This window comes from Dromaius novaehollandiae, chromosome 1 (assembly GCF_036370855.1).
Source record: "Dromaius novaehollandiae isolate bDroNov1 chromosome 1, bDroNov1.hap1, whole genome shotgun sequence".
Classification (NCBI taxonomy): Eukaryota; Metazoa; Chordata; class Aves; order Casuariiformes; family Dromaiidae; genus Dromaius; species Dromaius novaehollandiae.
Window position 1 is genome coordinate 51,016,695 of NC_088098.1, and position 12,795 is coordinate 51,029,489.

A 12,795-nucleotide genomic window follows, 5' to 3' on the forward strand; every position below is an offset into this window, starting at 1 on the left:
TCTTATTACAGTTATTAATACTGAGTTTATATTTACTTTTTGTTTATAAAGCATAGAGAATGTACTGAATGTCTGCTTAAGCCTGGTGTAAAAGGTTAAGTATGGATTCAGTACACAAAGAACTAATAATGTAAGAAATAGGTGGGGGGTTTTTCTGATTAGATACTGTTTTGGGCAGTCCCAAGGGAAGGTATGAAGGAGAATATTACCTTGAATATTAAAAACTCATTAAGGTGCCCTGCTGTTATGTGGTATGTGATCTTGAGTAGGTAATTTCTCAGTTTGTATGTCTGTGAAATGGGGCTAACGGTAGCTGTCAGGACCATCATTAAATGCATTCACTAATGTTTGCTTGAGGACTTGTACGGTTAACAAATCTTGCAAAGTAAAATTGTATTTTTATCCTTAATGTTTGCAGTTATTTTATATGCTCTGGAAGTTTTAGGTACATATCGTCCAGAAAAGAATGGCACTACTTGCTTTGAATAGCAGTAAGCTTTTAGATAGATGCCAAATAATTAAAATGCAGAAAATGTAGTTTTGGTACTGTTTACAAGTAACTGCTCATGTGTACTCTTTTTCAAAGAATCTTAGGAGATCTTCATGCTCTCATCATCGATCTTGGTTTGGTAGACTTGTTATGTTGCTTCCAGTAAAAGGTTTTTTTTGAGTTGCAACCTTGCTACAAAGTGTAGCAGTACTGAACTGATGCTTCCTGTGATTTGTGCAACAGTTTTGTATTTTGTTGTATGAATTAATTTAATAAGATTATCTTGATTGTTCTATAGGTTTGAAACTGATCTTACATAATTAATTCATAGGAGAATACAGTAATAATATACATAATTTAAAACACTTCATTTGATGCTGTTATTGTGGAACCTCTTAATTTCTTATTTCCCACCTATTACGAAGTCTGTTTTCAATAAGATGCTATTCCCTGTAGACATGCATACATGCTGTAGTCTTCAGTGTTTGCTGATACCTCCTGCTTTGGCTTGTATGCCCATTTCACATATTTTGAAGCTCAGTATGAACTGTAGTGTGTTAATTTTCTTGTAAAGGGTCCTTTGGCAATGCTTTCACAATTTGGGGATAAGGACAGGAAACTTGGTCTAATATGGAAATAGTTTCCCACCAGCACAAGATGATGTTGCTAGCCAAGAGCCTGAACTATGAAAATTATGTTAAAATGTGTCAAACTGTTTCTCTGCTTGCTAGAGGTTCTGTAAAATACATATTTAAAATACATATTTAAAATTATGTTTTAAAACTCTATTGTAGTAACTAAGTCATAGAGAATGAAGGTGTGTTTTTCAGTATGCTCGATTGTGATTTTTGGGAGAAGACTTTTTTTCTGTTTGGGGGAAAAAAAAAGGATATTTAAGATATTTCCATTCTGAAAGATAGTTGGCCAAACAGATGTTATATTTTTCTTCCAAAACAAGAAAACAGCAGAATAATTTTCCCCAATCTAGATTTTTTTTAGTATAAATAATTATTAATTAGGCTTATCTGGACTTACTGTCAGGAATTGTATTTATGCCAAAAATCTCAAGGACATATATGAAATATAGACAGGAAGGCCAAAAGATACTTTGTCAGTATGTTGCTGTCATTTTTACTTAAATAGTTTGCAATCTTAATACATTTTTCCATTTACTATCCACCTGTGTTTTTCTATGTTGTGTGCTAGTCATATGTTTATATCAGTTTATTTTGGAAATTACTGCAGTGTCACAGATATACATCGTATTTTTCCTAAAGGATATTAGATGAGAAAATAAGTTGAGAGTTGTAAAATCATTATGTTGTCTGTGTGTGAATGTGGATTTTTTTGCTTTAGGCCCTCCCCCCCCCCCCCCCCCCGGTATATTTTGATGAATCTCTCTCTCAAATGCAGTAAATCTAAGATTGTTAATGTTTTACAGTTAAAATTGTGGCTGGACTGTTTACTTCTCTTTAGTATATGACATTACTTTGAGAGGCTCATCTATGCTTACATAGAGATTGAGCATTCATAGGTTGCCCAACACAAATAACACTTTTATGATGTATATTTGTCACTCTCAGGAACTTCGTTTATGGTCATTGTACAATATACCGTATTGTATGAAAAAGTGGCTCTTCTGTTAAAGTGTTTACATCATATCTTAAGAAACAATGATCATCATGCTGCAGTGACTTACCAAATGCAGGATGGGACAGTAAGGGTTTTTTTGATCTTGCTTTTTGACAGCTCATTAAGAAGCAGAGAAAAAGTGAGTGTCCTCTAAAGTGATCTCTGTAATCATTTTTTTCTTGTTGAATTAGACAACTGTGGAGTGCCTTAATCTCTGAATGAATGTTTAGAAGTGAATTGGGTAATACTTTATATTTAAAACTTCTGCAGCTCAGTCTTCCTTGGGTTATTAAAGCCTAGTGGTTGATCCTAAAGAAGACGACTGTACAGTGTTCTAGCGTGGATGAATTTTTTTCAGCCAGGAAGGTCTGGAGCATGTAATTTGCTTGGGTATTGTGGTGGGTGTTGTTTTTACTTGTCCTCTCCCCTCCCTCCAGCAAAATTTTGCATAATGTTCTGGAATCTTTCATATTCCTGAAGAGGTTTGTTGTAGCCTTTGTAATGTATTTAAGTATCTTCTTTTTCTTTCTGTAGTAATGGGAGTCAGCAAATTCATGAGTTTATATTTGGAATGTTTAAATCTGTTGGAAGCATCTGATTTTTCAAATTTATTATTAGCCTACAGATCAAATTGTAAAACTGAGTGTGATCAATTCTGAAGATTCTGGTTTTTGGTTTGGTTGCATACTATGATCTTGGTTCATGTTCTAGCTTCTGTCTCTGAAAGTTACTCATATTCTGTCTTGACTATTTGTATGCCTGTAATACAGCTATAATATCCCAAACTGAAAGGTAGAGTTTCAGCTGCACTTGAGTTTTATGTGGCTTTATGCTTTTTTTGTTTTCATTTGAGGCCGTGTTAGACACTTTTCAAACAAAGCTGTCGGTGAAAAGTGCATGTGTTCATGAAATTTAAAAAACAGATAAATAAGTTATTAAATGGCACTTGTGAGTGTGCCACTACTAAGCAAAAAGATATGTATGTGCTTGCCAAATACTGATTTCTTTTTTTAATTATTTTTTTTAAACCTAACAAAGTGCAAAGCTGGTATGTGACAAAAATGTTTTTTAATTGTGTGACAGCTGTAGAAATTTTAACAAAAATCATTCAATTCTAATATGGTAACCCAGCTTTATGCGATCATTCTGTCAATTGGTCTCTCCTCAGTACTTCTTGAAATACTTGTTCATTTTCACATGAACTAGTAATAAGTATGAAAGATAATAAATTCCTACAAATTTTGTGAAAAGAAGCAGCTGGGGTGAGGAAAGAGACTAAAATTCCCTCCAGTGAGGGGGAAGGCAGGGAGAGCTCAGCAGTTGCATGCTGTTCTTGTTGATAACTAGTTGGCCGGTCAGCATGTAGGTATTGTCTGTCAAAGCAGTGTGGAAGCTGTCACATCAATGTGCAAATTCAGACTAGGCATGTATGTGCACTCGCTTGCCCAGTTTGGTAAGGCACTAATGATAACCTGAGGTTATTGTGATTAAAAAGTAGCAAGATAAACTTCACAAATTTGGAGGATGTGTGGCTTCACTGGCTCCGTTTCTTAGTGATTATCTTGTTTAATACCATTGAGATATGCTTTTAAAATTGTCACTGTATGTAAAAGCCAGTGCCTTTTTAAGTAATGATTCCTTGGTTTGTAGCCAAAGGTTCAATAGTGAATGTGTGTATATTAAATAAATGCATGATCCTCAGTTGTCCCTACATTTCCATCATATAGTTACAGAGGAATCTGGACTGTTTCCTTTGTATGTATAATTGCCCTTTATGCTTGCTTGTGATTTATGAGATAACTCTTAAAAATACTAGCAATGCCCTTTAAATGTTTTATTTTGAGCTGCGCGTGTTATAAATGACTAAAATCTGTACTGAAGAGTTACCAGCTCTTGTTTCTTCCAGGAACAAATATCAAATCATGTGAGATATTAGTAAACTAGGTAGCTGTATGCAGAGTTTTTTATGGGGCATGTGTGTTTTGTTTTTAATAGCTTCTATTTTCTAAAATATTTAGGTAAACTAATACAGCTTACTTGCAGGGTATAACCTGGATCTTAGATTCAATTTCTAAAAATGCTCTTTAGTAAATTCATACACTCAAAGCACAGGTTTATGAGCGATATCACCGTTGATAGTTCAGCTAGCTGTTAAAATAACCTGCACATTTGCAATACTCTGTCATTTTTGTGCTGTTCTAAGCATTATCCTCCATTTCACAATACTATGAAGAGATGGTATGTTACGAAAACCTGACATGAAAGAAAGCTCCTTCTACTTACATTTGCCTCCAACTTTATACGTTTCAAGAAAGTCATTTGAAACAGGCACTGAATTTTAATTCTTTCAACTAAGTATTTTAAAGTGCTTTTTGTAGCAAACTAGCGCAATGCATGATGACTTCTGTCAATATGTTGAAAAACTCCCTTTGTGAGTCCTAGTTAACCTGCTGTCAGGTGTCCTGGGCTTAGGGAAATCTTCTCAAACACTGAGCAATCTTTGGTTTTCTGATTCTTGTGTGTTTCTTGTCTCATAATCATCTTTTTTTTTCTTTCTTCCTCATAAATTTAAGTATTTTTATCTTTTCTTGCAGTCCCATGTGAGAGTTGATGTTTCTTTAAATTCAGTTTACTGGCCTGTGTAAATATAGGAATAAAAGGGGTTTTCAATAGATGGTCTATTGAAACTTTAATTCAGATGCATAAAAACAGAGTAATATTCTCTCATGAATTTCATCAGTACAAGAACTGTTTTCAGTTATTAGTATACTACTTAACGGAAGAGGGTAAAAGAGAAAATTGGATGGGATATATGTGTGTTATATGTAAGAAAATGTGGATAATACAGCAAAGGAGTTTGGTTTTTGTTTTTTTCACTGCCTCGTACTGCTCTTACAATGTGAAATGATTTAAAACTCTAGTCTAAACATCCAAAATATTCTGGTTTGCTGTAATTCCTTAGGATGGCATAAAAGCAGCTCTAGTATAAAATCTGACCTTTAGTGGTGATACTTAAAAATGGGGGTGGCAGCTTGAAATTACTTACATAGGGAAAGACTTGGAGAAATGACAGGGTACCATTCTCTGAGGGTTTTTTGTTTAATGTTCACGAGGGAAGATGGAAAAGGGAAGTTCTATTTTAAAGTTAATTTAACTTGTGACCAGAATAGTGCAACTTGCTGAAATGATACTGCAGTGGGTTGGCATGTTATCAAAACAGGGCAGAGTTAAGGATGTTTGAAATTTTTCTTATGTATTTAAGAGAAACCTAAACATACCAAACTATATAAGTTTAAATTCTGTTCTGAATCTTTATTTTATTTTTTTGAGAACCTATATAGATGCTACCTTCTTTCCATATTAACAGTTTCACCTTAATGTTTCCTGGACCAAAACATTCTTAGATGAGTTATTTTAAATCCTGGTTTTGTGCTTAATCAAACATTTTGATTTACTTTAAAATTAGATAATCTGTTTTATAGTTTTAAAGTATTAACACACATATGTATGTTAACTTAGGTATGTTGAATTAACTGTGAGTACATGCATTTCTAAGCATTCTTTTTTTTTTTTTTTTTTTTGAGACTGCACATCTGTGTTAATAAATAAGGACCTTTGCATGTTTATCAAGCTTTCTGACAAGACAGGGTGATTGACTGCAGCAATAGGAGTGTGACATGGGTTCTGTTTCTTCTGGCGCAGTGAAGGTGTTTTACAAATTTGTTTGCCAATTAGTTAAGCCTGTTCAAACCTATTGAAGTCATTGAATTTACATATGTAGAATTCAGGTAAGAATATTAAAGAATGCAGTATCATGTGAGTACACTTTCATAATTTAGAACCCTTAATAGGTCTATGTTGAACTTCTAGGACTAGAGATTAGAATTTTTCTTAAATTCACTTTTGGTCTAGGAATTTTGTAGATGTAATAAGCACAGAATTATCTTTCTCCTTAAAACATTGCTACTGTAAAAGTTATAGTGTACATATATTAAGCTTGAATTCCGAAATCTTAAAGTTACTGTAAATTCCTGTAAGGTGAAGGTTTGCTATGTATGAGGTTAAGCATAAGCAATTTTGGTTTATAACTAGTTATTCAAAAACATTTCTTTCAAGCCTATTGTAAACCTGATTTTGATTTGGTAAATAGCTCTTAGTGGGGAGAAAAGTTTCAGTGAGTTGATTAATTTTAGAGCATTTTGCATGAAATGAAATTGTTCTCCTGTCTTCACAAATTTGTTTCGAAGAGACTTGTCTTTTGGGCATTTGAACTTCAACTATATTTTAATTTAGTTACCCGAATCCATTATCAAAGATACTTGTAACTGATTTAGCCGCTTAGGCGTGTGTTGTATGTGTTTTCCCTTGAATTGCAAATTATTTTGGTCTTGCATTAGCCACGTAGTGTATTCCAACATTTCATTCAAGTTCCAAATACTAACTTTTGGTGCAGATGAGTACATCAGACAACTACTGCTGGAAAGATTAATCAGTTCTGAAATAACTAGCTACCTTTGGCAACAGACATGCAGAATTATGTCAGTTTAGATGTTTTCATTAAAAAATGGGCCATGAAGGTTTTTTTTGTGTGCGTGGAAGATTAGGAATAATTTAAATTTAATTTGCTTCAAGATAAAGTCCCATGTGCTCTTGCAATTATTTTATTTTAAAATAGCCACATTTGGATTTTTGAGAAGAGGCATACCTACTGTAGTGAGGTAGATAGAGAGGAACTCCTTCAGGACTGATCCACTGTCGCCTGAATAAGAGTAGACGATTTGCATTAATAGAAAGACCTTAAAGGAGAACCTTTACTGTCCTAAGTTCTGCACACGTTGAAATCATGTATTCATTCTCCCTCTCCTTCCCTCACCCCCATAGGTTCCGATATCAGTTCTGTAGGAACAAGCTACTCTATATCCTTAAAAGAAAAAAAAAAATTCAGCAAAATTGCTGAAGGGATTTCAGGTACAAATTTCTTCTTTAAAAAACTTATACTGTATAATTTATAAAGATGTAGATATTTGGTTTCTGTGGTGATTGAAGTTCTCTAATGTTCTGGGGGGGTTGTTAGCTTCTGTATTTATAGAGCAAACTTCAATTTTTAAGTAAAACTGTTTTGTTGGGCAACTAATATTACACAATGTTTTGAAATATATGGTACTGTTAAAAGGTATAGATCACTTTCTTAAGCCTCTTTTTTCAAGGACTGAAATGAGGCTACTCTTGAAAAGTATTCCCTAACGTTTGTCAGTTCTATGCATGATTTGGCTCTGTATCTGTGGCTGTTAATATGTGACATGGATTCTGAGCAGCCTGGAGTCAGGAAGGATTTGAAGTATGTGATATAAATCCTGGATCGCAGACATACTAAGGCTGTCTCTCCTCACATCTAGTGGTTCTTGATTTATTTTTTCTTTCTTTCTTTCCCAGTTGTGCTCTGAGTAGCTGCAATGTTGCAGCATGTGCATTAACCATTTTCTGCCTGTCCAAGAAACCATTCCTCTGGCCCCCCTCTGACTGTGCAGTTTGTTGCAATGTGGTAAAGAGGGAGGTGCTTTGCTGTATAAATGTTTTATCCACTGCTGAGTTGTCACTGAGTGGCTGGTCTTGAGTGCACATTGCAGCCATCTTAATCACGTTTTTAGTGCAGCTGAGACAGTGCAGTTTCAAAATGGCTGACGAAGTGTTCTTCATTGCAGCAGTTTAGCTTAACTGTATGCAAATGAGCAGAACTGTTGGCATCACATGCTTCAGACCTTAGAGGTAAGCACCAGCTCTGCTTTGCTGAGAAACAATTTCAAACTTTTGTTTAAGCAAAATGAATTAATTCTAAGCTGTATAAAATACCTTAAAATATTTTCCTTTTTTGTCAGCAGGAGGGTTTTTTTCTGTCTGTGTGTGTGTCTCTCTCTCTCTCCCTCTCCCCCTTCTCTCTCTCTGAATTAATTCATAGACATTTACCCTTTTCCAGTTACTGAGTAGACTGGGTGGGACAGGAGAGGTCAAAGGTCATACCCATATGCCTTGCTAATCGAGTAATTAAATTTTGTCTCACTTCCTTACCAGGCCAGAAAACACTGACTTCTTGCTGCCCTTCCTCAAAAGCCTGCCTCGTATTTTAATTAAACATAAAATAAACTCTAGACAAATGCAACAAAAAATTTACTCAAGTAGCTAGATTTACATCTGATAATAATAACTTTCAACCTGTTTTTTTTCCTCAGTGTTACATGACAACTACCTAACCTGTGTAAATACATTGGAGTAACAATGATTGCGTAAATGTTAACTAGCTTTCAGGTAGCAGTTATTTGCTATTCAAAAATAATACTTGCTAGTGTAAGTAGCAGAACTGCTACAAATGGCAATTTATCTTTAAATTCTTCCTTGATTTCTTTTATATAACTTAATTCAAATCTTAAATTAAAAGTTTTGTGGTTTCACATGGCCTAGTCTCTTCCTGTGGGTGTTACTGCTTGAGGGTGGCCTAGCTATGTGTCATGTGTGATGCTCATTAAAAAGTGGTTGACAGGTGTCAGCGTCCAGGGATGTGGATATGGAAGAAAAATAGTGCTCAGCTTTTTTTCCACTGGGGAGGGGAAGAGAGGAGGAGGAGGAGGAGGAGGAAGGACAAGACATTTTTCCCCACCAGTCAATTATTTTCTTCCTTTCTGTCTGTCTCAAATACCAAACTAATGTCATTAGGAAGTTTTAAGTTAGACATGAGTTAATTTGAGAATAATCAAATAGGGAGTGTCTTGAAGTTCTCCAGAAACAAATCGGGAGCAGCAGCAGAACTGGATAACTCATCAGGACACATGTCATAGTATTTTCCTGAAGTTGAACTTTAGTGCAAAGGATATGAAAGTCAGTATTAAGCACTTTAATATTAAGGAAAAACTGAAGTTTTTTGCATGTTATTTTGGTATGTTTAACATATTCTATAGTAAAGTACCTTCTGGCTAAAAAGTTAGTTTAAATATCTGTTCCTCTAATGGTCTTCTGAAGTTAATGGCAATATACTGTTGTGAAGAAACTTAAATATTCAGAGCGTATAGTGCACATCTGTTTCTCAGAAGACCTAGTGTCCGCATGTTTACTGTATGTATTTGGTATAAAGAAATAAAAATATCAATAAAATATTAGTCATGTAAGGCCAAGTTGATTGCTGACTTCAGCTAACTGTAAATTTGTAATTAATTGGTCATAGAATTTTTCTACTTCAGGATAAAAGATCAGTGACAGGAATAGCATGAATTCGTGATCACAGGTGATAATGAAACATAGGTAGGTAAGTAGTTTCATTCCCTGCTGTTCTATTGCTAGTGTTTGTGCAGTGGTCTTGACTCCAGCCAGCTTTTAGTGTGTAGTGGCTTGTCTTTATTGGATGGGATAGTTGAGATCCTGCAAAGATTTGGGCACTGTCAAATGGCTGAAAGCTCACACAACAAATTGGGTTTAATGGATTTATCTCTAAAATGTGAAGTTTTGCCATAGAGTCACCTTACCTAATAAAAGTAGAATAATAATGTCGGTAGCTTTCATTCTTTCCCATCCCCCAATCAGTAATCTTTCTGGTTTTCTGCAAGATACTGATTCAAGTCATCCTGACCCCAATTTTATAAATAAGATTACTGAGGTAGGGGTGCGTGTGCTTAAAAGCAGTTACTGTTGGTGATTAATTCCAGATGTTAATATCCCATACTGTCCAAAGCAAGGAGAAAGAAATCATTCTTTATAATCAGATCACCCTTTGTATTTCCCCATTGAAATTAAATCCTACTTCGTAATTATTGAAGGGCATGAAGTTCTATGCCTAAAACCATATTTTACTGTACATGTCCTGTTTGGGACTAAAAACAGGAGCATATGAAAAGCTTATAAAACAATAAGCATATCATAGTAATTGTCAAGCCCTATTGTGTTTTCTTTTTTTTTTTCTTTTTTTTTTTTTTTTTTTTGGAAACGAGGAAAAGGGAAAGTAGCATATTCTTTGACATTCATTGTTGGGAGTGGTTCTTCACATGTATTACATTTGAGAACAATAATGCACGTTCATACCAGATCTTTCATACAGTGCTTTTTGTGGGTTTTGTTTGTTTGTTTGTTTGTTTGTTTTTGGTACCTATGTTTTTTTTCGTGAGCGAAGTAAGCTTATTCCCATTTTACAGATGAGGCTTGCTGCACGAGAGAAGTTGCCAGAGTTCTAGAGGGAAGCTCTCCTTGTCTCCTCAGCGTTTGCCTTTTCCTTTGTTTTTTGTTTACTTCACTCTCTAACAGGCCATTTTGGAAAGCAGTGTCATTCTTGGAAGAGCTAGAGGAAATGACTGGCCCAGCAGGGACCCTTGGAGTGTTGCTGTTGGGGGGGGGGGGGAAGGGAAGGGATGTATGGTGTTTTGAAACCTTTGTGTTACATATGGAACACATCTCTATTTTCAGAAGTCTAAGTATATGATAATACTTCTTATACAATAATACTGGTAGCTGACAGAATTAACCTTCCTTTCCCCTCCCTCACATGCTTTGTTATTGTTTGTTCTTGAGTAGTTGAAAAGGAAAAACACTGATTTACTTGCATTGGAATGCAGCACTTTAATAGGTGCAAAACTGTGCTTTTATTAAATATTTTAATATGATGTTCATAAGTTGACTTGAATAGTTGTCTAATGAATTAACAACAATTCAGCTGAATTGATTGCTATACATTTTTAATGCAAGATGAAACTGAGAGCATTGTCATACTGTGTTCAGTGTTCTTGTGTTTGCATTTTCTCTACTTTTGAGATCTGCTGCGTTCTAGAACAATTAGACCTAAATTTGAAGGATATGCTTTCAGAGGTAAATACCTTACTAACAGGCCAGCATTGTCAAATACATGTGAGTTTCAAAGGAAAACACCCAACAGTAATTTACTCTGAAGAAATGTAGAGATTCAGATTTTTTTTAAATTAATTTTTGTGCAGATTTGATTTAAAAATTATTTTTTTCATTTGTGCCTCATGGAAGTATTTGCATAGGTGCTCATTAGTAAAATTTATTTGCTTGGAACCGTTCTAACATGGCTTTTTCTGGGGGGGGTAATCTTTTTAAAACTCAGAATTGTCTCAATTTGCACAGCTGCATCTTTTTTCAGTAGATATTTTGGGAGCAAAGAATTTCAGGCAGGATTCAAACCAAACTGGAATGGACTGCTGAATTAATGCAGTACGCTGTAATGCATGCAAATCACTTTCAAACAGCTGACTTGATTGGTTCTTTAAGTAGTAGAAATAAATGGTTACCAAGCATTTAGAACTGTTCTGAATCTTAAATACTTAATCACATTACGACTATATTCTTAAACAGTTATGTTGGGCCTTTATTTTTAGCTATTTTTTTCTAGCTATTAGCTATTTTAGCTTTATTTTACTATTTTTTTTCTCAAGAACGTAGTGTCTTCAAAGGAGATGTGAGTTTGCAAATGTTAATTTTGCTTATCATCTTGATTTGTAGGTTTAGATCTGTCAGTTTAATGACAAAATTCTTCATGTAAACTGAAGCGAGCAAAATGTGTTTCTCTAAAGTCGGTAACGAGTCAGGTGGAGTATTTTCCCTTTGAAAATAATAATAAAAAGCACAATATTTCACTCTGTCGCAGCTTAGAAGTTACTCATTTTAAACATTTTCTCACCCCTTTTTTTTACAGTAAAAAAGTGGATACAATCGGTATTAGCCCCCCCCACCCCCTTTCCCTTTCTTGCATTCTCTGCTTCTACTAGTGTAATCTGCTGCTGTAAAGTATGTTGAAGTAAACCACACTGGCTAAAATAAGTGTGTGCCTGGATAGACAGTTCCATATTACAGAAATGAACATCACTTTCTGCGCTTTTCAAAGACCAAAGTGAGGAAATCTAGGGAAATTCCAAACTTTTGGCCAACCTTGTACGTGAATAATTGGTTTTGTTTCCTGCTTTGGAAAAGAGGCTAAGTTGGGGGAGGGGGGGGGTGTAGGTGTATTACCTAAAGAAGGGCCAGCACCACACTACCCCCTATTCAACTGTTAGAGACAGGTGGGTTTTTTTGTCACTTTCTGTCTATCAAATACTTTCAAATGCTTTCATATCTAAAATTGAATGTGATTAGGAAAAGTATTCTTCTACAGCAGGTCTTTCCATACCTTTCTATTCTGAGATGAATTCACGGTGACATTTGAAATTGGGGGGTATTGTCTTTCATATGTACCAGTTAAAACCATGCAGCTTAATTCTTTTGAACACAGTTTGCTTTATAACTTTTGCATGTAACATCTAGTGTTTAAGGTCATTTCTGATTTTTAGACTAGAACATGGTGTGTATGTGTGTTTGGAGGCAGCGTCCAAGTTGACAGGCTTTGAGAATGCGAAGGAATAAAAGCTTTCTCAGTTGTTTTCTCTGAGTGCATACCAAATGTGGGAAAGGAAGGGAGACATTTCAGTTTTTTTGTAATGGCAGTCACGGGAGAATGTAAGTGAATAAGCTACTGTTTATTCTCTCAGGTTAGATTTTGCCATAAAAAGACCCCCACATTTTGGAAGCAAAAATAGTCACTGTGCTAGTTCTCATGATTTGTCTGTTTTGTAGGTGACGTGCAGATGTTCTGCAGTTGATTTGGGGCTTAACAAGCCCTCTGGTTATGTCAGTTTACCTTTACC

The 12,795-nt window shown here is 35.0% G+C and overlaps 1 protein-coding gene across 4 annotated transcripts in view; it reads left to right on the top strand.

The window, feature by feature from the left end:
* Positions 1-12,795, top strand: part of ATF7IP (activating transcription factor 7 interacting protein) — a 114,067-nt gene that overhangs the window by 1,843 nt on the left and 99,429 nt on the right. Inside the window, exon 1 of one of the 4 annotated variants that reach the window (XM_064511417.1) lies at positions 7,690-7,888. The exons of 2 other annotated variants lie outside the window; for them this stretch is intronic. Coding sequence is in view for 1 of the 2 variants with exons in the window: in XM_064511401.1 (XP_064367471.1) it covers positions 9,402-9,412 (11 nt within the window). In the remaining variant the exon portion in view is untranslated. Of the gene's footprint in view, positions 1-7,689; positions 7,889-9,386; positions 9,413-12,795 lie in introns of those variants that run through there. One more of the 4 variants, XM_064511401.1, reaches the window with a different exon arrangement.